General features: G+C 44.4%; 1 protein-coding gene across 1 annotated transcript in view; it reads right to left on the reverse strand.

Moving 5' to 3' along the window:
• RGL1 (ral guanine nucleotide dissociation stimulator like 1) overlaps positions 1-23575 on the reverse strand; it is a 136431-nt gene that overhangs the window by 15996 nt on the left and 96860 nt on the right. The window contains exons 9-14 of the mRNA XM_055419115.2: positions 21360-21444; positions 14313-14402; positions 11219-11305; positions 9520-9552; positions 6773-6894; positions 3734-3823 (exon numbers count right to left, since the gene is read on the reverse strand). Coding sequence (XP_055275090.1) covers positions 3734-3823; positions 6773-6894; positions 9520-9552; positions 11219-11305; positions 14313-14402; positions 21360-21444 — 507 coding nt within the window. The remainder of the gene's footprint in view (positions 1-3733; positions 3824-6772; positions 6895-9519; positions 9553-11218; positions 11306-14312; positions 14403-21359; positions 21445-23575) is intronic.

The following is a 23575-nucleotide window of genomic DNA, read 5'->3' on the forward strand; positions in this document are numbered from 1 at the left end:
GTACTGACATCCTTTATACCGAGCCAGGGTCCTCAGTGGGCTATCTATACCCTTAGTAAAAAGATGGGCTAAAAAAAAAATCTTCCTATTAACATAGGAAGACCACAGGGAAATTTGTCTGTTGGCCGGAGCTTGAGTAGGAGAAAAATCTCTCCCCTAAATCATATGTGATTTTAGCCAGCACCTCACTCCAATTTGCTACTTAGCTAATCTAAGAACTAGGAACTCTCTGGCCAGTGATCCTTCTGAAGAAACTAGCATTAAAAAAAAAACCACCTTTCTGAAGGAATACATCTTCAACTTAGGTTGCAGAGAATTCCCTGATAAAGATGAACTCACAATATACACACAAGAAAATAACCTATCCAAAGAGAGAAGCATAACAAACAGCAAGTCTAGATGATCCTTTTCTTTTGTTTGGCCTCGAGGCATGTGGGATCCTAGCCCCTTGACCAGGGATCAAACCCACACCCCATGCATTGGAAGGTGAAGTCTTAACCACTGGACCACCAGGGAAGTCCAACACAGCAAGTCTAGACTCCTGAGAACTTTAGATTATAAAAACTGTCATAAACAAACTAATCATTCATTCATTCAATAATCTGAGTGTCTACCATGAGGCAAGCTATAAAACAAATACGTTGAAATAAAACATATGAGAAGAAACTGAAACAGTGGTTAAGAGCAAGGAACTCTGACAAAAAGGTAGTGATTTAAGTCTAAAAACTCAGTGGGAGGATTAAACAAACACTGAAAAGAAGAACTGTCAACTAGATGACAGGTCTGGAGAAAATCCTCAGAGATCAGCATCAAAACATAAAGACATGAATAACGAAAGAGGTTAAAAGACACAGAGAATGGAAGAAATGCCTGCAGTGTAAGGAGAGCCCCAGAAGAAGGCAAATGAGAGAATGGAAAGGACACCGTATCTGAAGAGTCCGAAGAGATTCCAGAACTAATGGACCACAGGAATCCTCACATCCAGGAAGAACACCCTGAATAGGATAAATAAGACGAAATCCTCACTTAACCTGCACAGTGGTGTGTTAAAGACAAAAGAAATTCTTAAAAGCAACAGGGCAGGGGGCATAATACACAAAAACTAAACGCACACCAGACATCTCAAAAGCAACGACAGAGGTCAGAAAATATGGAATAACAGCTTTGAAGTGCTGCGTGAAAATGACCGTCACCCTTGACATTCTATACTGTATGACTCCAAGAGTGAGGGCAAAACAAAGACTTCTTCAGACAATGACTCTTTACCATCAATAAACGACAAGAAGGCAGGCTTAAGATGCGAGAGGGAATGGCATGTAAAGAAACGAGCAAATGGGTCCAAACCCAAATAAGCACTGACTATGTCGGGAAGGTCCCCCGGAGAAGAGAATGGCTACCCACTCCAGTATTCTTGCTGGGAAACCCCACGGACAGAGGAGCCTGCTGGGCTACAGTCCATGCGGTCACAAAGTAGCCAGACAGTACTGAGCGACTAACATATTCTATGTAAAATAACAAGAGTAGAAACAATGAGGATAGGCTTGATTTATTAAATAATTTGAGGAATTAGAAGCTTAGGATTCCAAGACCTAAAAAGCATATCTTTGCTCTGTCCCAACTCCATCCCACCACCTCTTGCCCCATTTTCCATGTTGCTTCCTTTCTTGGACCTCCAAGCACTACTGAGGCTTTGTGGCGGGGGGAAGAGCGAAACTCCTAACCAACGCAGACTGTGTCAAAGGATCGGACGCAGGTATACATCTCAGAAGGGAAGAACAAATTTGTTAACCAGATGATAATCCTTGTTTCCTTGAACTAGTCTCTATAGCTGTCATTAGATTCATTAGTCTAATTAATGTCTTTCAGAGTTTAATGTCTATGAGATCAACTTCAAGTCAGAGACTTGGTTCTCTTAAGACTCTTCCATAAATATTGCCACATTCAAAGCTCAGGGTCTAATTATACTGACATCTCTCTTCCTTCCCTTCCTTCCCCCTCACTCTTTCTCTCTACCTCTTCTTCCTTCCCCTGCACTCCTCCCCTCCTCCACTTCTTACTTCCTAGTTCCTTCTCCTCTTCCTCCAGAAGGTTCTCCACGAGGCAGACAGTAAAAGGGTTATAACCCTGGCTCTGGAGCCAAACCTTGGAATGGAACCCAGATCTGACAGTAACTAGCACACTATTCACTCTGCCTGTGCCTTACTTTCCCAGTTTATAAAACTGGTTATCAGGACTTCCCTGGCAGTCCAGCAGTTAAGATGCCATGCTTCCAATGCAGTGGGTGCAGGTTCGATCCCTGGTTGGGAAACTAAAGTTCTACATGCGTCGTGGCGCAGCCAAAAGAACTGGCATAACAGTAAAACCTAGTATGTTATTTTATGGATCAGACGAGAAATGCATGTATTGTTCTCAGAACAGTGTTGGCACATGACTCAGTCTGATCATTCAATAAATATTTATTATTCACCTACTATGTGTTGGGCACCAATTTCCGGGGTTAACAATGAACCAAAAACAGACATAAATGTCTGCCGTCATAGAGTTTGCCTTCTATTTAATAAACAGATACATCCAAATACAGCATGTCAACTGGAGGTAAATGCAGTGGAGAAATTCAAAGTAGGTGAGGGTGAGAGAGGGTGCCAAGGGCAGGTAACGTGGACAGGTTATAGTTTCATATAAGGTGGTCAGGGAAGGCTCATTTCAACAAAGATTTGGAGTAAGTGGGGGACTGAGCCATTTGGCTACCTGGGGAACAGTGTTCTAAGCAGAAGAAACAGCAAATAAAAACGGGTGTGCGTAGTGTGCTCAGGGCGGCCTGGCGGGGTAGGGCTGCAGTGTGCAGAGCGAGGGGAAAGGTGAGGACAGACAGGGGTGAGACAAGGGGACAGGGCTGGGATGATACTTCAGGTCCTGCAGGGGCTTGAGAGCCACTGTGAAGACTTTCGATTGTACTGAGAGGGAGGCAGGAGTTATGAAGTTAGCTACGCCAGGCCCTGAGCTGGACAAACAGCCATGAATACAAATGATAAGGTTCCTGCTCTCAGCTGGCTTACATTCCACTGGAGGAGACAATGCGCATGGCTGGGAGTGATCAAGGCAGATGGCAACATTAGACAAGATGCTCTCTAAGGAGGTAATGCCTGTGCCAACATCTGAAGGAGCGAGTCTGGAGAGAACGTGTGCCAGGTCACGAGAACATCTAGTGCAAACACCTGGTGCATCCAGTGTGCATGGACCCTGGGGAGGTTAAAGGAGGGCTGGGGGACGGGTAAGGCTGGATCATGGTGAACAAGGGGGGATTCCAGACAGAGAAAGGTGGCAAGAAGACTGGGGAAGATCACACTGGGCCGAGTGAAACAGGATAAGGAATTCGAGTGCTACATTAAAACAAGACCGGTAGACGTTTTAAAGCAAGGAAGTGATACAATCTGGGGTACATTTTAACACACTACCAGACTACTGGGTGGAAAAGAGAACTGCTGGAGCAAGGGTGGGGTCAGAAGTCAGTAAGGCTCTTGCTGAAGTGTGGTCCAGGCAGGAGATGATCATGGTTCAGGCCAGAGAAAACAGTGGGGAAGAATGGATCTAGGAAATGTACTGAAGTCATGACGGACAGATTAACGATTTACCAAGTGAGTGAATGGGCTCAGGAGAAGTTTGTTGGATACCCTCCCCCTCTCCCACTCTAATGGGACCCCCTTGGGCCCCAGGACCCCAGGGTGGTACTCACAGGCTGAGCCTCTTCACCATGCTCTTCCGAGGCTTGGGCGACGTGGCGCTGGCATCAGCAGCTGCTTCGATCTCACAGGAGAGGGCATAGCTGGGGAGAGAGGGGAGCCTGTGAGGACAGAGCTTGGGAAGTGAACAGATTTAAATCCACACGATTCACTGGCTTCCTTTGAGAGGAAGGCTCTGACTGTTCAGAGTCAAGATATGGACTATGTTGTTCTATGACAAAGGTCAGAGGGTACTGACTTAACAACCAGATTTTACAAATTGACATCTATGCCTCCCCGCACACCCCCACTGGTGTACAGGTTGAGTCTGTTCAGTTCTGCAAGACTCAAAACACATGGATTTGCTGGTTCTGGCTACATCAAAAGCTGACTCCTTTTGCTTCCCTGATTGTTCTCAGCCTACGGTTGGGCCAGCGAAAGAATCATTTCTTCTCCCGTTATCCTACTTCCCATTACTTTGTGTGTCTGTGTGACTGTGTATGCCCACACATGTGTGTATGTGTGTGTATGCACTCAACTTACTGTTTATCTATAGGAAATGAAAGAGACACTTGTAAATGATATAATCTTCAATAAATAGACATAGGTAGTTATAGTATTAATAAAAATATATAAATATCATTTCTAACTGCCAAAACATCCCAAATTAAAAATACTCCAGATTCAGACATCTATATGCCAGGCAGATACAACTTCCATAAGCACAAGAAGAATGTATGTCTGCCTTGAAATGTCTCTTATGAAAGCCTGTAGCTCTAGTTAGGCGATGTACTTGGTTCTGGGTAGGTGAAGAAGCGTGCATGCATTCATGCATGCTAAATCGCCTTCAGTCATGCCAACTCTTGCAACCCTACGGACCATAGTCTGCCAGGGTCCTCTGTCCATGGAGAATACTGGAGTGGGTTGCTGTGCCCTCCTCCAGGGGATCTTCCCAACCCAGGGGTCAAATCTGCGTCCTCTTACGTCTCCTGCATCGACAGGTGGGTTCTTTACCACTAGTGCCGCCTGGGAAGTTCAGATGAAGAAGGGAAGTGGTGAACACTAGCTTGATAAGTTGCTAATATTGTGCACTTTTCTAAACCTAAATATGTATCCAGGTAGTTGGTGAGGCAGAAGTATTCACTGATATAGGCATTATTCAAATACTAACTTTAGACACAGGGCTTTTATAAATTGTAAGGGAAAAAAAAAAGAGGATATGTTTAACGAGATTCCTTTAATCATTAAAAAGCCAGTTCCACAGCTGATATTCTGACCCTGAACTTTCTGATTCAAATCACTGGCCATGGTGTGAATGTTCCATACGTGAATATGATGCACAGAGAGGAAGTTCATATATACTGATCATCAGACCAGAAAACACAGACAGAGGCAATAACTTTTTTGTTTTCTATTCAATACATAGCAAAGACAAAACCTTCATTAACTGATGAGTACTCTGAATCAAAGAGCTTTATTTTTTCTTTTACATCAAAGGTTTTATGTAACAGGACCAATCCATTCCATTACCAAGGACCTCAGAAAACATCTGTGTTTCAAATGAGCAAGCAGGCTTATGGAGCTCACAGGATCTACATAACATTGTGCAACCACCTTCAGAGCTTAGGTTGTAAAGTCAGGAAGGGCTGACTTTGAATCTAAAGTCTATCACTGGCAAATTATAGCCCTTCTCTAAATCTCAATTTCCTCATTGGCAAAATACTTGTTTTGCAGTTAACTTCACCTTCCCTGATAAGAAACTTTCAAGGAAATCCCCTGTTCTACAGCAGGGGTCAGAAAATGTTTTCTGTACAGGACGAGATATTAAGTATTTTAGGCTTTGCAGGCCATGTGGTAACTGTTGCAACTATTCAACTCTGCCTTGAAAGCATGAAAGCAACCATAAATAAGAGGGAAATGAATGGGCTGTGTTCCAACACAACTTATTGTGTGTGTGTGCTCAGTCACTGAGTCGTGTCCGACTCTTTTGTGACCCCATGGATTGTAGCCTGCCAGGCCCCTCTGTCCACAGGATTTCCCTGGCAAGAATATGAGAGTGGGTTGCCATTTCCTCCTCCAGGAGATCTTCACAACCCAGGGATCGAACCCACATCTCCTGTGTCTCCTGCATTGGCAGGAGGATTCTTTACCACTTAGCCACCTGGTAAGCCCTTGTAACTTTATCAATGGATACTAAAATTTCAATTTCAAATAACTATCCCATGACACAGGAGTCCTCTTCTGTTGTTTCTTTTTCAACCATTTAAGTATGTGAAAACAGCTGGCAGGCTGGATAAGGCCTGTGAACTCTAATCCTCTGAACTATAGGGTAAAGCTACACACCTCTGATGGGCCAACATTCAAGGCACTGCAGTTAGTGTACTCTCCAAGCTCATCAACCTCTGTTTTGAAACCCGTCCACTCATGAATCAGACATACCAGTGTTCTAACCATTCTTCCAAATGTCAAGCTTGTCAGGCCGCCCGACCTTTGCTCACATTCTTCCGTCTGGAATGTTCTTCTCCAGTTCTCCTGGTGAAATATTTTCTTCCCTCCACAGCCTAGCCCAGATGTTAATGCCTTTATGAGCTCTTCCCCATTTCCCCCATCCTTGGCCAAGTGGGTCCTGCAGCACTTTGATTACCCACTGTAATTATTTCAGCTCTCATGAGTCTGTTTCTCCTGCCTCCTTGAACACTCCCTCAAAGCTAGCACCAGTTACCAATAGTGATCAATAGTGTGGCAATGATGCTGTCTCAAATATTACATTTAATCCTCTCAGACAGACATCTTACAGATAAGCATCCTGAAGATCAGGAAGAATAAGTGACTTGTTCAAGGTGACAAAGATAAATGAATGGTACAGCACAAGAATCTGAAAGCACATTTTCTGATGCTGGCAGTTCAGTTTTTTCTGCGACACCATTATCCTTTGAAAACCTTGTTGCTGCTCGCTAAAGAGCTGTTGAATAAGTGGCCAAGTGAGTAACCAGATGCGGTATTTCTCTGACCAACACTGCAGCTCCACCCCGAAGGACAATGTGTCTGCCTACCTCTCCTCCTCTGTTAGGAGCTGCTGCCTCTGGAACCACTGGATGAACTTTGGATCTGGGCTCATGCAATAGCTGTTGCAGGCAGACTGTAAGAGCTTGATCTGGGCAATGACTTCAAATTCCTAAAGCAGAAAGTAAAAATGAAGTCGCTCAGTCGTGTCAGACTCTTTGTGATCCTATGGACTGTAGCCCACCGTTCTTCTCCGTCCATGGGATTTTCCAGGTAAGAATACTGGAGTAGGTTGCCATTTCCTTCTCCAGGGGATCTTACCAACCCAAGGATCAAACCCAGGTCTCCCGCATTACAGGCAGACTCTTTACCATCTGAGCCACCAGAGAATCCCTCATAGTACCAAAGAGTGAACTAAAAAGCCAACGAAATACACATCGTCTCTACATGAAAACATACCGCAGTAGGATGAACAACGGACAAAATCATCAGGAAGCTTATAAAGAACCGCCTGCCTTAGAAATAAAACAGCTGAATAACTCACGCATTTGAATTCTGACTCACTGGCTTTTATCTATGCTTTGTATCCTTTCTTTTTGAAAAAGCCTTTTACATGAATAAAACAAGTTCCCAAGGCGACCCATACTAGGTATGACCTGAAGCCATAGTGACTTCCTATTTCTCTTTTCCATTTCCATTCTTGGGACAGAAAACTTATTTTTTTAAGGCTGAATCCTTCTAAAATGTGTTTCAAAATTCTACTTTCTAAAATATAAAAGAAAAAAATTACTCTGAGTCAGGAAGCTCCCAAGTTTTCTCCATTCCCATCTTCTTCAACCCTTATGCCCTCGATAAGTAAGTTTTGGTAAGGCTGAATATCTAAATAGTCCAGAGCCTCATAAACTTGAATGTTTAGATTGCCTGAATCCTTGGGATTTTACTACTCTAGTAAGTCATTTAACCCAGTCTTTTAAAGCTCATAAGAGAAGCAAGTGTACAGTTACGTCCAAAATTATTTATCCTTCTTTGCTGCTGCTGCTGCTAAGTCACTTTAGTCGTGTCCGACTCTGTGTGACCCCATAGACGGAAGCCCACCAGGATCCCCCGTCCCTGGGATTCTCCAGGCAAGAACACTGGAGTGGGTTGCCATTTCCTTCTCCAATGTGTGAAAGTGAAAAGTGAAAGTGAAGTCGCTCAGTCGTATCCGACCATTAGCGACCCCACAGACTGCAGCCTACCAGGCTCCTCCATCCATGGGATTTTCTAGGCAATAGTACTGGAGTGGCTTGCCATTGCCTTCTCCGTTATCCTTCTTTAGATGTTTCAATAAAGACTTTTTAAAAGTCAGCAATAAGTATAAGCTTTAGCTTTAGGTTTTATACTCAAACTTTTCAAAAATTCAACATGCTAGTCTTGAAAGAGATTCCCCTCTAGGGTTATACTGAAGAGAAAGGACAAAGATGGCTAACTGTGGAGGCTGAACTGGTTTTGATGGTTACAAGACAGAAGCAGTTCAACAACTGGCAGATCCCATAGGTGGCATCTTCCCATGCAGGAACCTCCCACCCTGGCCTCAGCATCCACAAGGAGCTAACTGAACTGGTTTTAATGGTTACAAGACAGAAGCAGTTCAACAACTAGCAGATCCCATAGGTGGCATCTTCCCATGCAGGAACCTCCCACCCTGGCCTCAGCATCCACAAGGAGCATTCATCATCATATGCTACCAGGGACAGAAGGCTTAAGTTTGTCTCAGGCGGTATTTGCCTCTTATTACTTATGAGTTCAGCCTGCTTAGATTCTGAAACTTTGGTTTTAACTGCAATTTCATTTCCTCCTGGAAGTTTCTCTGACCCCACAGGTTGGGGATAAATGCCCCTCTTATATGCTCCTCTAATACCCACCACTTCTGCTCATAAGCCCTTATTAGGTTGCATGATAACTGCCTATTTGCCTACCTACTTCCTTTACTGTAACTTCATGAGGCCGGGAGCTCTGGGCTTTTTCTGATGCAATGCCTAAACCTACCCCACTTTCCCATCCAGTGTTAGGTCTGCAAGAAACGCTTGTGGGATGAAAGAATGAACAAATAACTAAAGAACAACGAGTGTTCCACGGGGTAATGTTATTATTTTGCTCACTCATTTTCCTTGAGATTGTTTAAATATACCATTTTAACACTAAAACCATAGCAAATTTTCAAAGCTCTATTTTATCTCTCTTTGTACAGAACTATTCTACTTTCCACAGAAAAATTCAAATTGATGTTGAACGCCCCTTCCTATGCTGATAGGAAAGGAAAAGAATAATTATCCACATGTAACAATAAAGACCATTTCCTTTCCTCTCTCTAATAGGCCTACCAGAGTTAACCATCCTTAGTAACCCTTCTATATCATATACTCTTATGAAACACTTTCTTTTTAATGGGATAAACCTGTTATTGCTGAGACTGATGGTAAAGATGATGATGATGAGGGGGTAAAGGAAGAAATGGGGGCTCAGGAGAAACAGGACGGGACTGGAACCCAGGCTGTGCCACCAAGTGACTCTGGTCAAGTTACTTCATCGGAGTCCTGGTTTCTTTACCCTTGAACTGAGAATGATAAAACCTACCTCACAAGGGCTCTTGGGCCATAACGCACAAGAACATGCCAAGTACAATGATATATGATACATTTTCAATATGTGTTATTTTTTTTCTGCCTCAACAAAAAACTTGAGTCTCCACTTCTCTATTTTTTTTTCATGCCCAGATGAAGTAAAATGGAAAACCACAGCCAAGACTCCTACTTACCCTTCTCCTCTTCTCAAAGTTTATCAGTCCACCCTGAAAGAAATTTTTTGAAAAGAATGACAAACCAAGCTACTTTGAAACATAGCCCTCTTTGTTCTAGGTTTTTGTTAAAATAGATCAAAGGGACAATAAAGTCACAATTATTCATGACAGTAATTATGGCTACTTTGGAAGAAGAGAAGCATCATTTGCTTAAAGAAAAACATTTCTTTATCATAGGACAAGACATAGGCAGACAGCCTTCTCTCACAATGCCTGAAATGAACGAAAACAGTCATGACAAAGGACTTACAACACAGAATCCAAATATACTTGCAGAGCCAGTAAAGACAAAAGCTTAAATATTCCATTACACTTTTTTTTTTCTTGACCAAAAGCAACAAAAACAGATGGTCATTGACTCATAGGGGAAACCAAAGTGTCAACGTTTTATCAAAAGGGAAGTCACGTCTACATAACCTCATCACCAAAGTTAAGTTTCAATTCTCCAGCCCCCCAGCTCCTATTCTCATAGGCTGAATTTAACTTTTAAAGCATTGGTCACTCCCCCCAAATCCCCCAACCCTGATAGTGTTTCCTGAGGCAGAGGACGTGAGCACTGCTCTCTGAGTGAGCATGTCCACAACATTTATAACGACCTTGGAGGTGGGAATTTGCAAGATAACTGCTACTCCTAACTATGATAGAGTAAAACGCCAGCTGACTGCACGTGATAACCAGGAATGTGAGATAAAGAAATGCACGAGAAATCCTTAAGTTTCATTTCAAATATCAAATCTCTTCTCCATGTAATATTCTATTACTGTACTAACAAGCAGCTGGTTTTGCTAAGCTTCACTTCATTTCCCATTTTGAGAAAAAGAGAGAGAGGGAAGGTATTAATATAAAACAAAAAGGGATACATGAAAACCCATGAATTTGGCTGACTTCCTATCCCAGCAGGTAGAATGAGAGGGCATATTATTCCCTCAGCTCCACCTGCCAAAGTCCTACCCAACACTGGGCAGGATTTGACTTTTAACTTTTAAAATCATTAGAGTGATCCATGATTAAAATGTTAAATTCAGTCCACTGAGACTAGAAGCTGTCAGGGCTGGAGAATTGAAACTTAACTTTGATAATGATGTTACATAGAGGTGACTTCCCTTTTGATGAAGCACTGACAACGCTCCAGCCCACTCCTTCATAACGCCATGCCATGACCTCTGTGCCTACGGAATCAATCGAGGCTGTCCCTCTTCTCCCACTTCATTTCTGTTTGAGTTCTTACTATTTCCATCCATCGCTGCCTGCTTTGAAATACACCTTCCACGAGATTGTGGGGCACTGCTGGAGTCACTCATCTCTGTATAATTCATAGCATCTAGCACAGTGCCATGTTCATGAAGAGTCCTCAGAGTGTGTGTGTGTGTGAACTCAGTCGCTCAGTCATGTCTGACTCTGCTACCCCCATGGACCATAGCTTGCCAGGCTCCTCTGTCCATGGGGTTTTCCCAGCAAGAATACTGGATTGGGTTGCCATTCCCTTCTCCAGGGCATCTTCCTGACCCAGGGATTAAATCTACGTCTCCTGCATTGCAGGCGGATTCTTTACCCCCCTGCACCAGCTGGGAAGCCCCACTTGATGTGAACAAAACTGTATTTCTCTCTTGGGCAACCAATGAGAAGGCTACAGATGCACCACCAGCCCAGAACTCACCTCGATGTGGTCCTGGAGGGCAGTGTCTAGCATGGTGAGGTCAGTCAGGAAGGTGCCCAGGTAGGGCACAGTCCCCTGCATCACACCCTGAAGAGCAAGCACAACAAAACCATCTCTGTGTTACTCAAAGTCTGGTCCACACCAGTCTGGTCCACACAGCCCTGTGTCTGCTGCAGTCTGCAGGGTGCCCATTTGCAGATGGAGGCAGCAATCTCTGAACCGCCAGGTGAGCCTCGACAGCATTTGGAGAGTAATTAAGCACCATTCAAGGCCTCTCTTAAGGTAACTAGTGCTAACCTCTATGAGTGAAAATTTTTAAATTCCTTTACTAATAGGTTGGGAATTCCATCACCAAGGTAACTCTCAAAGTCATGAAAACCAAGCCTCGAAGGCAGGAGGTGGTTCAGGCGGACTGAGGTTTGCATATCACCCACACAAGGTCAGAGGGACCTCTGTTCTTTTTCAAGTGTGTAGACACCCCTGGTGGTTCAGAACAGCCCTGGAAGGACGGCCTCACCAGGCAGAGGAGTGGCTGCAGCCCACTGGGGGAGTGTGACCGCAGGAGGCTGGGTAATCACTATAAAGTGGCTTGGTGACTCGGTTCTGAAGAAAACAGGAGGGAAAGGGGGAAACAGTACCTTTAAACTAGAAAACTTGCCAAACTCTACCTTAACCAGGTGATGAAGGCTAAAATCACCAGTGACATCAATGGCACACGGATGCCATTTATTCCTTGATAGGATGAGAAGACACTTCACATCTGTGATACTCCTCTCCAGACCCTTAACCTCAGTCTAATCACTGGGAAAATAACAGACACCCCTGGCTGCAGGACATTCTAAGGACACTAGACCAGTCTTCCTAAAGAGGAAGACTCAGAGACTTTCAGAGAGCAGAGGGGACTAGGGTGACAACTAAACGCAGTGGGGCGCCCTGGGTTAGATCCTGGAACAGAGAGATGATGCCGGGGGGGAAACTGGTGAAGTCCAAGTCAAGTCTGGCTTTCAGGGAGCAGCAGGATGCCCATGTCGATATCCTAGCATTGCTAGGGGTGCCATGGCTACAGATGTTACCTGGGGCAGTAGTGGAACAGTGAGGGGTTCGGAGAAACTCTGTATTATCTGGAACTTCTCTCTAAATTCTAAAATTAAAAGTTTATTTACATTTGTGGTGATGTGGATGAACCTACAGTCTGTCATACGAGTGAAGTCAGTCAGAAGGAGAAAAACAAGTATATTAACGCATACATATGAAATCTAGAAAAATGGTACTGATGAAGCTATTTGCAGGGCAGGAAGAGAGACTCAGACGTAGAGAACGGAGTTGTGGACACAGCAGGGAAGGAGAGGGTGGGACAAATTGAGAGAGCAGCGCTGACATATATACAGTACCATGTGCAAAACAGATGGCTACCGGGAAGCTGCTGTGCAGCACAGGGAGCCCAGCCGGGCAGCCTAAAGGGGTGAGGGGGCGGGGTGGGAGGGAGGCTCGAGAGGGAGGAGATGGATGCGTACACACAGCTGATTCATGGTGCTGCACAGCAGAAACTAACACAGCACTGTAAAGCAATTATCCTCCAACTAAAAAAAACATTCCCTCAAAAATAAAGGTAGAAGCAATTCCACTGCAGGCATATGAAAGCGTGAAAGTGTTGGTCACTCAGTTGTCTCCGACTCTTTGCGACCCCATGGACTGTAGCCCGTCAGGCTCCTCTGTCCATGGAATTCTCCAGGCAAGAACACTGGAGTGGATAGCCATTCCCTTCTCCAGGTATATACGTACTATATGAATTTCACCAAATATCCTTGGAAATCATTCCTATCCTCCATAAGGCCACCAAGGCACTATTTTGAAGAGAAAATAAAAAGAGGCTTCCATGGACACACCTTGTCCTAAAGTCCATTAAGGCACTTACAGAAATTCTAGCAAGAACACAAAGTCTCTGCCAGGGTGAAACTGGGCGGCCTGATGTGCACGGCTGGCTGTTTCCTTGGTCAGAGCTGCTTCGCTAGGTTCACACCGAGGCAGGTTTTGTCCTTCAAGAACTCACTGTCAGCTGCAGTTTCTCCTTCCCTATTACGTGTACAAGGTCTCATCCTGAACCAAAATAATCTCTCTCTTTCTTAACAGCTATTTTTAACTTGTCTTTGAACCCACAAAAGTTTGGAGTGCGGTGAATGTTTCACAGGCTTTATGTTATAGAAGAGGCCCATCACTCAAAAGCAACATTTCTGATTTATGACCAGCCTTCCAAAGAAGGAGAAAAATCTTCTTCAAGCAGGGATGAAAATATTTAGAGTTTGTCAGTCTCCAATCTGCTCTCTCTTCTATGCTCAAAGTTAGGAGAGTTTTAAAAATAAAGCCAGTGATGTCAATAATTATCTTTCAGTCTTAAGGAAGGAGGTATGATGCTCCTTTGAATACTGAAAAGCTAGAAAGATTTGGTTAGTACTTGGCGTCAGTGAGGAGATCCAGAAAATGACTAGAGGGTTTGGAAAAGATGAAAAGATCTCTGAGTACAAGGACCAAGTCCTGGGAGCTGACACTCTCTTTCCCCAACAACCAGGTCCTGGGGCTACAGTGTGTTCAAAGTTGGGACTTTGAAAACAGTTGAGACTTCCCCGGGAGTCCAGTGGTTAAGACTCTGTGCTTCCAATGCAGGGGCCACGGGTTCGATCCCTGGTCAGGGAACTAAGATCCCGCATACTGTGTAGCACGGCCAAAAAAAAGCTGATTACAGCAGGCACTGCAGGAGGTCTCAGGTCTCAAGCTCCTAAGTACAGGAGTGGATAAAATAAGACAGCAAAGGGGACAGAAGCCTACCTGCCACAGACTTGCCATCACTTTCAGGAAAAAAAAAAAAGTTCCAAAAATCTTGGTCCAAACTATTTCCTGTTGGGTCAAGTGGGAGTGAGAAGAGCTTGCCTTGGGACCTCCCAGGGCTGCTGAGAACAGATGCGGCAAAGAGCACGAGAATGTTTTAGAGAGCAGGGGCACCCTGCAGGCGGAAGGTTCTGGCGCCAAGTGGGAGCCCCGCCACCCACACAGGGCGGCTCCCTGGCTGGCCCTCGGGGAGACCCAGGGCTTTCCATACCATGTCCTTCTGGAGCTGAAGCCGCCTCTGGGTCCGCTTCTGGTTCTCTTTCACGCTGCTGTCCAGGTTTGCAAATTTTGAGGTTCCTTCCTAAGAAACAGACGCACACAAGAGAGAAGAGTGATGGAGGAAGATGCTGGAAAGAAGGGAAGGGGCACCAAGTTTCTGGGGCCGAGCCTCCACGCAACTATTTGGACACCGGATGAAATGAAGAGGCCTCCAGCAGGTGCTGGACTGCCTTCTGCAAACACCTGGCTGACCTGTGGCAAGTGGTCTGCTCTTGAGAGGGCCTGGTGGCCATGTCTTATACTGTTTCCCCCTATTTTGCAACAAGAGCCCTCAATCGATTTTATAAAATCAATCATTAACATAAGGCAGGGAATTCCCGGAAATGGAGACAATTTTTACACGTCCTGAATTTCACTGCAAGTAATCACAAACATCTCTTCCTCTGTACTTTTTGTGATTTATTGAAGTTGGTCTGAAAGGCATGCGCCAGCATCCTGTGAAAGAAAAGAGACTATTTCTGTGGTATTTCTTGGCTAAATGAAACTTTTGTACCGGAAGTTTTCTGAGGAAGTCCAGCGCTGATCTATGAAAGCCAGACCCTTATACGTTTTTTCCCCTTCTCTCCCTCAACCCTTCCTTCCAAGTTGCCACTTAGGTTTGGAACTCCTACAAAATCAATTCCTTCCTCCTGGCGCCTGGGGACAGATGGCGACCCTTTCTCTCCTCCTGTCTGCTGTAACAACAAACTCTTCTACATAATGACTAATCTCCAGTTTGCTGACGGAACATAGAGTGCTTTGGGTTTTGTGGGTTTTGGGGTCTTGCTAAGTTCTCATTTTCCAGGAACTGCATGAATGGAAGGCAGATTTCACAATTCAGGAGCGCCTGACTCCACACTGGTTTCCCGTAGTCAGTTTTCCCTGGGTTTATCACATAACCAGAGCATGTGACCTTTCACTACTGCCCGACTACAAGGGGATCTTTTCCAGTGACCTGGCCTTTCTGCCAACAGTGAGGTGTCAGTATCCTGCATCGTCCACCAGCCTTTACCTAGGTCCAGGTACATCCCTAGGGACAGAACCCATAGTGACTCCTTACCGACTGTCAATCTCCCTATTACAAATGACAATAAGAAGAGGTAACATTTAATGATCTCCTGTTTATAGTTTTTGCTGGGGGATGAATCAAAGTGTCCTAAAATGTGCCCCTTCCTCTGCTGGGTGACTGTGAGTCCTCTCAAATTCTTGAGAATCTGCTTGGAGTGAGAAATCAATTCTTTCTGACTCGAATGCAAATATCCATCTCTTTCCAGGGAGTAGGCCCTCCTGGTTCCCTTCCAGTTTCTTAATCACCGATAGACGTGTAATGTATGGGCATTACTGCAGGTGCATTAAAATTCTTGAGAAAGATTTCTGAAAAGCTAAGAGGCTGCTGAGAATATAACTAGGAAGAAGCTTAAAAGAGCACTGAGGACAACCTCCTTGTGGGGAGGAGAAAGATCTGGAACCAGAAGCTGGAAGATTTGTTGATTTCACGACTTCAGGAGAGTGAGGCTCCACTCCTGGCTAGGTAACTAAAAAGACTGATGAATAATGCCAGCTATTCCGCATAAGATGTCAACAGAAATCCACTATGTGTCACATCCCACCATGTCAGTGTTCTCCTGCTTCGATCCTAACCCTTTGTCCTGCAAGACTCACAACACCGATCCCTTGAAACTTCTCAAGACCCTTCACGGGCACTGTTGACTGCATCGCTGTGGGTCTCTCCTCTGCCTCCTTTTGGTACTCCTGCTTCCACTCTGTTGATGACTCTTCTTTCCGACAAAGTCATCTTGTTTTTTGCTCTACTCAGGTATCTGGATATACCATCGTGTCCCATGATCTCCATTGTGACCACGCTTGGAAGAATTCCAAATCTTGCCCTCCATCAACCTTCCATTCTCCTCTTGTTTCATCCCCTCTCTGTCCTTCTCTCTCGACTGCAAATTTCTCTCCTGAGTCTCACTGCCTATCACCATCTTTGGCAGAAGACAGCTGCCCTCATCCATCCTGTTCCTGGGCCTCAAGGGGCCTCTTCTACCGGGTGCTACATAGGCAGTGGATCCTTCTCCATCAGTTCAGTTCAGTCGCTCAGTTGTGTCTGACTCTTTGTGGCCCCATGGACTGCAGCACACCAGGCCTCCCTGTCCATCACCAACTCCAGGAGTTTACCCAAATTCATGTCCATTGAGTCAGTGATGCCATCCAAACATCTTATCCTCTGTCATCCCCTTCTCCTCATGCCCTCAATCTTTCCCAGCATCAGGGTCTTTTCCAATGAGTCACCTCTTCACATCAGGTGGTCAAAGGATTGGAGTTTCAGCTTTAGCATCAGTCCTTCCAATGAATAGTCAGGACTGATCTCCTTCAGGATGGACTGGTTGGATCTCCTTGCAGTCTAAGGGACTCTCAAGAGTCTTCTCCAACACCACAGTTCAAAAGCATCAATTCTTCGGCTCAGCTTTCTGTATAGTCCAACTCTCACATCCATACATGACCACTGGAAAAACCATAGCCTTGACTAGATGGACCTTGGCAAAGTAACGTCTCTGCTTTTTAATATGTTGTCTAGGTTAGTCATAACTTTCCTTCCAAGGAGTAAGCTTCTTTTAATTTCATGGCTGCAATCACCATCTGAAGTGATTTTGGAGCCCCCAAAAATAAAGTCTGACACTGTTTCCACTGTTCCCCATCTATTTGCTATGAAGTGATTGGACCAGATGCCCTGATCTTAGTTTTCTGAATGTTGAGCTTCAAGCCAACTTTTTCACTCTCCTCTTTCACTTTCATCAAGAGGCTCTTTAGTTCTTCTTCACTTTCTGCCGTAAGGGTGGTGTCATCTGCATATCTGGGGTTATTGATATTTCCCCCAGCAATCTGGATTCCGGCTTGTGCTTCATCCAGCCCAGTGTTTCTCATGATGTACTCTGCATGTAAGTTAAATAAGCAGGCTCACAATATACAGCCTTAATGTATTCCTTTCCCGATTTGAATCAGTTTGTTGTTCCATGTCCAGTTCTAACTGTTGCTTCCTGACCTGCACACAGGCTTCTCAAGAGGCAGATCAGGGGGTCTGGTATTCCCATCTCTTTCAGAATTTTCCACAGTTTATTGTGATCCACACAGTCAAAGGCTTTGGTATAGTCAATAAAGCAGAAATAGATGTTTTTCTGGAACTCTCTTGCTTTTTCGATGATCCAGCGGATGTTGGCAACTTGATCTCTGGTTCCTTTGCCTTTTCTAAAACCAGTTTGAACATCTGGAAGTTCATGGTTCACATACTGCTGAAGCCTTGCTTGGAGAATTTTGAGCATTACTTTACTAGGGTCTGAGATGAGTACAATTGTGTGGTAGTCTGAGCATTCTTCGGCATTGCCTTTCTTAGGGACTGGAATGAAAACTGAACTTTTCCAGTCCTGTAGCCACTGCTGAGTTTTCCAAATTTACTGGCATATTAAGTGCACCACTTTCACAGCATCATCTTTTAGGATTTGAAATAGCCCAACTGGAATTCCATCATCTCCACTAGCTTTGTTCATAGTGATGCTTCCTAAGGCCCACTTGACTTTACATTCCAGGATGTCTGGCTCCAGGTGAGTGATCACACATCATGATTGATTATCTGGGTCATGAAGATCTTTTTGTATAGTTCTTCTGTGTATTCTTGCCACCTCGTCTTAATATCTTCTGCTTCTGTTAGGTCCATACCATTTCTGTCCTTCATTGAGCCCATCTTTGCATGAAATGTTCCCTTGGTATCTCTAATTTTCTTGAAGAGATCTCTAATCTTTCCTATTCTGTTGCTTCCCTCTATTTCTTTGCATTGATCGCTGAGGAACAGGCTTTCTGATCTCTGATCTCTCCTTGCTATTCTTTGGAACTCTGCATTCAAATGGGTACATCTTTCCTTTCCTCCTTTGCTTTTCACTTCTCTTCTTTTCACAGCTATTTGTAGGGCCTCCTCAGACAGCCACTTTGCTTTTTTGCATTTCTTTTTCTTGGGGATGGTCTTGATCCCTGTCTCTTGTACCATGTCATGAACCTCCATCCATAGTTCATCAGGCACTCTGTCTATCAGATCTAGTCCCTTAAATCTATTTGTCACTTCCACTGCCAGTTAAATGACAGTTCAGCAGTTAACAGTAATTATGTGAAATAGGCCTTCCCAGCCCTATAGTCTTCTACCCCAATCTGACCTCAGTCATTAAACAGACATCTCCACCAGAGCCAAATGCCTGGGCCTAGCATTTGTTTCAAGCAATTCAACCCAGGAGAGTTCTTACTATGAGTCCCAGGAACGAAGAAGATTTGGTAGTGTTCTGCCTTCCTGTCATACTAAAACGTGTGGACTCCATAGATAAGCTGCTTGGAATGATCCAAGATTCAGAAATCGTAAGAGTAACAGGTTTAAAACAATCTCTGAGTAAAATAAAAACATTTGTCTCCAACAATTAAAAGGAAAACCATAGATTTTTGCTAATTATGATGTTGTCTTAGCCATAGTATTATAGAAGTAGCTCCTTATATCTGCCCAGAAGCAGAAGAAATGTCATTCAAGACTAAGATTACCCTACCACAAATCAGTTTAAGTCCAGCATATTAAACACAGAGACCAGGCATGGCTCTGCTGAAAACCTAAGTACTTTGATTTCTTTTTATTACAACTGTGCTGAGAATTAACATCCAGAATGATAGGCTTCATATGAAGAATACTAAACAAAGATGACTGGAAAGGGACCCACATAGACATATGACCTGCCCCAAACATTCCACTATCATTAATGATAATGCACAGACCACATGAATTCATAGCCAAGTTTTTCATTTCTTTGGGATTCCAGCCATGTACAAGAAATTTAACTTAGAGCACCGAGGTAAACTTCTACATTTCAGAAATGTTTATGGGACCTTTAATGTCTAGATGTAGCTCTGCTTCTACGGTTTCAGCCAGAAGAGGGCCACCAGGCAATGAGCTGCACAGTATTCAATTTATCTACTTTGGAAAGATGACTCAGAGCTATTGGGATTCGACTGTGTGGCTCCACTAAGTCTAGCTTTGTATTACTGACAGAGAGACGACTAAGCCATCTCCTTCCAGCCAGATGCACTTCCGTTTAAAGTCTGCAAATCCAGGGGGATGTGAAGCAGGGAGGAGCATGACCTCAGCAAACCAGGCATGGTTTAGTGTGTGGCTCCTCAGGTGGGCCAAATCCAGAGACAACAGCCACCTTGCCCTGCACATTGTCTATGCCAAGCAGGGCTAACAGTAGGCAAGTGGTTAAAGTCATCTGATTGAGAAGGCCCATCAAGGCGTGCAGTCCAACGTCATTTCTGAACACTTGTGACATGCCCAGTGTGTTAGGCATTAGAGAGATAACAGTGGAAAAGCCCCTGCCTGCAAGAGGCTTACAGGCCAGCGGGGAGACAGGTGACATTCACAGACAAGTCTAACAAGGCACATGATGAGAGCTAGGACAAGAGGAATGACGGGCTTCCGGAGCACACGGGAAGGGGCCTAATCAGACCTGAGTGAATCAAGGAAGGATTTGAGCAGAAATGTAGTCATCATGGAGACATGGGGGAAGAGCAGGACTTAGGAGAAGAACAGACAGGAAGATCATAACAAATGCCTCTACAGGAACGACTAACCTGACAATTATCACTGAGGCCTTTTCTAAGGAAACCTACCCCCACTAGACTCTCATTCTACGCCAAGTGTCTATGCTAAGCTTACACCTATAGCTTATATTTTTCATTTGTCATGCCTACTTTGGTTTCACATGTACATAGTTTGCCAAATGCTAAAAATGACTGACAGCTGCACAGTGCGTTCAAATATGTGATTTCAGTCAATCTTCAAAACAATTCTATGAGATCGGTAGTAGACTAAATAGTACTATTATTGCCTTCAATTCACAGAAAAGGAGACTAAGGATAAAAATCCTCTAACTGCCCAATTCAGGGCAAAAGGGTAACGTATTGCTTTGTTTTTTTAATAACTGCCCACTTTACCACGCTCCCCCATGAGACTGTAGTCTCCTTAAGATCAAAGATTGCTTTGGGCACATGGTGAATGCCCAATCAATATTAAATGAATGAGCACTTCCCTTCTCGCTGAAGTTTCACCTGACTTATCCTGCCTCCTACTCCCAAGTGATCAAAAGAAACAGTTTTATGCCTAAGTGATGAAAGCAGTGTCTTTAGGGTCTCACCAGGCTGGATTCACATTCTAGCTCCACTACCTCCAGGTGTGGGACTTCAGGGGTATCCTTACCTCTCTGAGTCTTGACTAGCTGCAAAACGAGGAGGCTGGCATCTAGAGAAAGGCTGTGAAAACACTATCTGCTCGCCTCTGATGACTGCTCACAACCCACCGTTTGTGCTTTCTTTGACTACTCTTTCTTGTTCCGTGTTTACATCTACCCACGGGAAGCTGAGCTCCTGAAAACAGTCTGCGTTAGTCTTCTTCAGACTCCCAGAGGCCAGTCAAATGCTTTACAAACATTAGGCACTCATCAGACATCTAGAGAAAGAGCATGAGCCGAGCTACAGCTTTACCTAGCCTGCTGTTCAGCAGCCAGCACTCATCTGCTGTTCAAGAAATACTGCTGACGGACAGGTTGCGCAACTCAGTGCAAATAAAGGATGTGGAATTGCAGGCTTGGCCCCTGCCCTTTTAGAAGATGTTTTGCTGAGAAGGATATTCCAGGCCCTCTCCCCCACCTGACTGCCAGTACTCGGTGTTTGCAGGGCGGCTTGTTCAGGGGCTACATGGCAGTAACGCCAAGTTTCACAATCTGGTTGCATCCCAGTGAAGCCAAGGAGCAGGTTTTAAGTTCCTCAGCCCCAGGCTTCTTTGATTTGGCATAAAAACCCAAAGTCCTGCGTTCCAGTCTCTTTAGGCTCTCTCAAGGGACCGCAGGCAGCCAAAGAGCCCTCAAACTTCTCTTCTTCCCTTGAGCAAAGTCCAGGGCACCACGCAACCCTGCACCCTCACCTTCATCAGGAGCTCCCGGCTGGTCAGGTGGTTATTATGGTCTGAGAAGATATCTGAAAGCTCTTCAAACATCAGCATTCGGTCCCTAGAAAAGGGATGGAGAAAATATTAACAAATGAAGATTAGCAAAAGCTCAACACCTTTGGATCATCTTTCCTGAGGACCTCTGGCTACACAGTGGGTATTAAATTGTATAATTGGGACAAGTTCTCTTCAGAAAGTTTAAAAGAAGTCCTCTTAGCAACACACCCACAGCCCCACAGGACCTGAGAACTTATCTTGGCCAGTCTCCTCATTTGAGAGATGAAGATGTCAGGGTCAGGGATTTGCCCAAGCTTCTGGTGCTAACTGCTGAGAGTTGCAGTATAGAATCCCGATTTCCTGACTCACAGGCCAGTGCTCTTACTATCAGAGTCGGAGTGGATGGTGCAATCAGGAGGCGCTCTGGAGTCACACGGGCTGGGTTCTGATCCCAACTCTGTCACTCACGCCCTAAGTGATCTTAGGCAAGCTGCTCAACTTTCCTGAGCTTCGGTTTTCTTATCTGCACAATGGAAACGCTGACAGTCCCCTTGCACGATCACACATGTAAAGTGCCTACTCCTTCCCAGCCCCTCCCTAATACAGCATGTCTCCACAGGCCTCAAGCTTTTCTCTCCACCCCTCCAGGGTTCCTGAGTGGATGATTCTCAAGGCAATTCTAAAGAATGAACAGGGGCAGTGTCATTGTACACTCAACACTTTCATTATCATGAGAAAGCCACTATTAAGAGTTTATGTGAACAGACTAGCGGACACAGCTGGGTAAGGAGAGGGTCGAACAAACCGAGAAAGCAGCCCTGACACATATCCACTACCATGCAGAAAACGCACCTGGCGGAAAGCTGCTGCATAACCCAGGGAGCCCAGCCTGGGGCTCCATGATGACCTAGAGGGGTAGGAAGGGACAGGGAGGCTCAAGGAGGAGGGGAGATATATATATATATATATATGCTCGGTTCATGTTGCTCTACAGCAGAAACCAACACAACGCTGTAAAGCAATTATCCTCCAATTAAAAAAAAAAAAAGAATTTATGTGTTAAACAACGAGTGTAATATTACTCTTAGAATAAAGAAAACCATTAAAGCTATTCATATTTTGGGAAAAATCATTAAGAACTTAATTACATGTGGGCTGAAATAAAGAGAAGTAAATAGATATCTTCTCTATCCACTGAAAGCTATTAACATAAAGGGCTACTGGAAAAGTTATAACCGAATAAAATATCTTATGAAAGATATGGACCATATGAAATCAACAGATGGTAGGCCCAGGTGAAATATGGGAAAATCAGATGCATACAGTGGTTGATAAGAATAAAATATCTTAGCCCTGTTCCTTTAATTTCGTGATAGAAACTATATAAAGCTGATACGAAAGTGACTTCTCTCAGGAACTGTGATACTTCTGCAGCATTCCTGCTAAAACATGAACCCACCAACCAATGAAGAAACAAACCAGATGCCCGTATTGTACAGAATGGGGCTTTGAGGTTTGTTCTGCGGTATTTCTTAAAAACAGAAACCAGCTGGAAGGATAGACCTTCTCTGATAATAACCAAAGAGATTAAGAAACAAGTCCAATCATTTTTTATCTTGTGTTTTAGCCTCAAATGTCCTGTGGAAGAAACCTTTGGCTGGCTAAGTGATTTTCACAGTATTCTACTTATCAACCACTGTATGCGTATGATTTTCCCATATTTCACCTGGGCCTACCATCTGTTGATTTCGTATGGTCCATATCTTTCATAAGACTCTTGTGCAGAGGATACCAATCAACTCATCTATCACACACAGTGTCTCCTTGATCATTCAAACTAATGAAGGGGAGAAGAACCCAAGGGAAGAGTGGTAATCAAGAAAATTGCACTGGACTTTGAAAAGTCCCATCTCCACTTTTTCTCCTGATAGATAACAGAGCATGTGAGCACTGGAGACCAAGTGGCAGGGTGTCTGTAGCTCTGTAACACCAGGCTTTAAGATCACCCGCTTCTAAGAGTTAAGTAACAAATAATATGACTTCCCCTAAGCCGCCTTTCCTGTGATGGAGAATGTGAGCTTATCAGTAGCTTAAATACTCTGGCAATCCTTTTTCAGCATAAATCTATGAAACTCTGGTTTACCAATCTGGGTCTCTAGAGAGTTTGGGTAGGGTCAGTCCCTTAAGGCTTAGGG

This window comes from Moschus berezovskii, chromosome 17 (assembly GCF_049115385.1).
Source record: "Moschus berezovskii isolate FMDL1 chromosome 17, NW_MosBer_1.0, whole genome shotgun sequence".
Lineage (NCBI taxonomy): Eukaryota > Metazoa > Chordata > Mammalia > Artiodactyla > Moschidae > Moschus > Moschus berezovskii.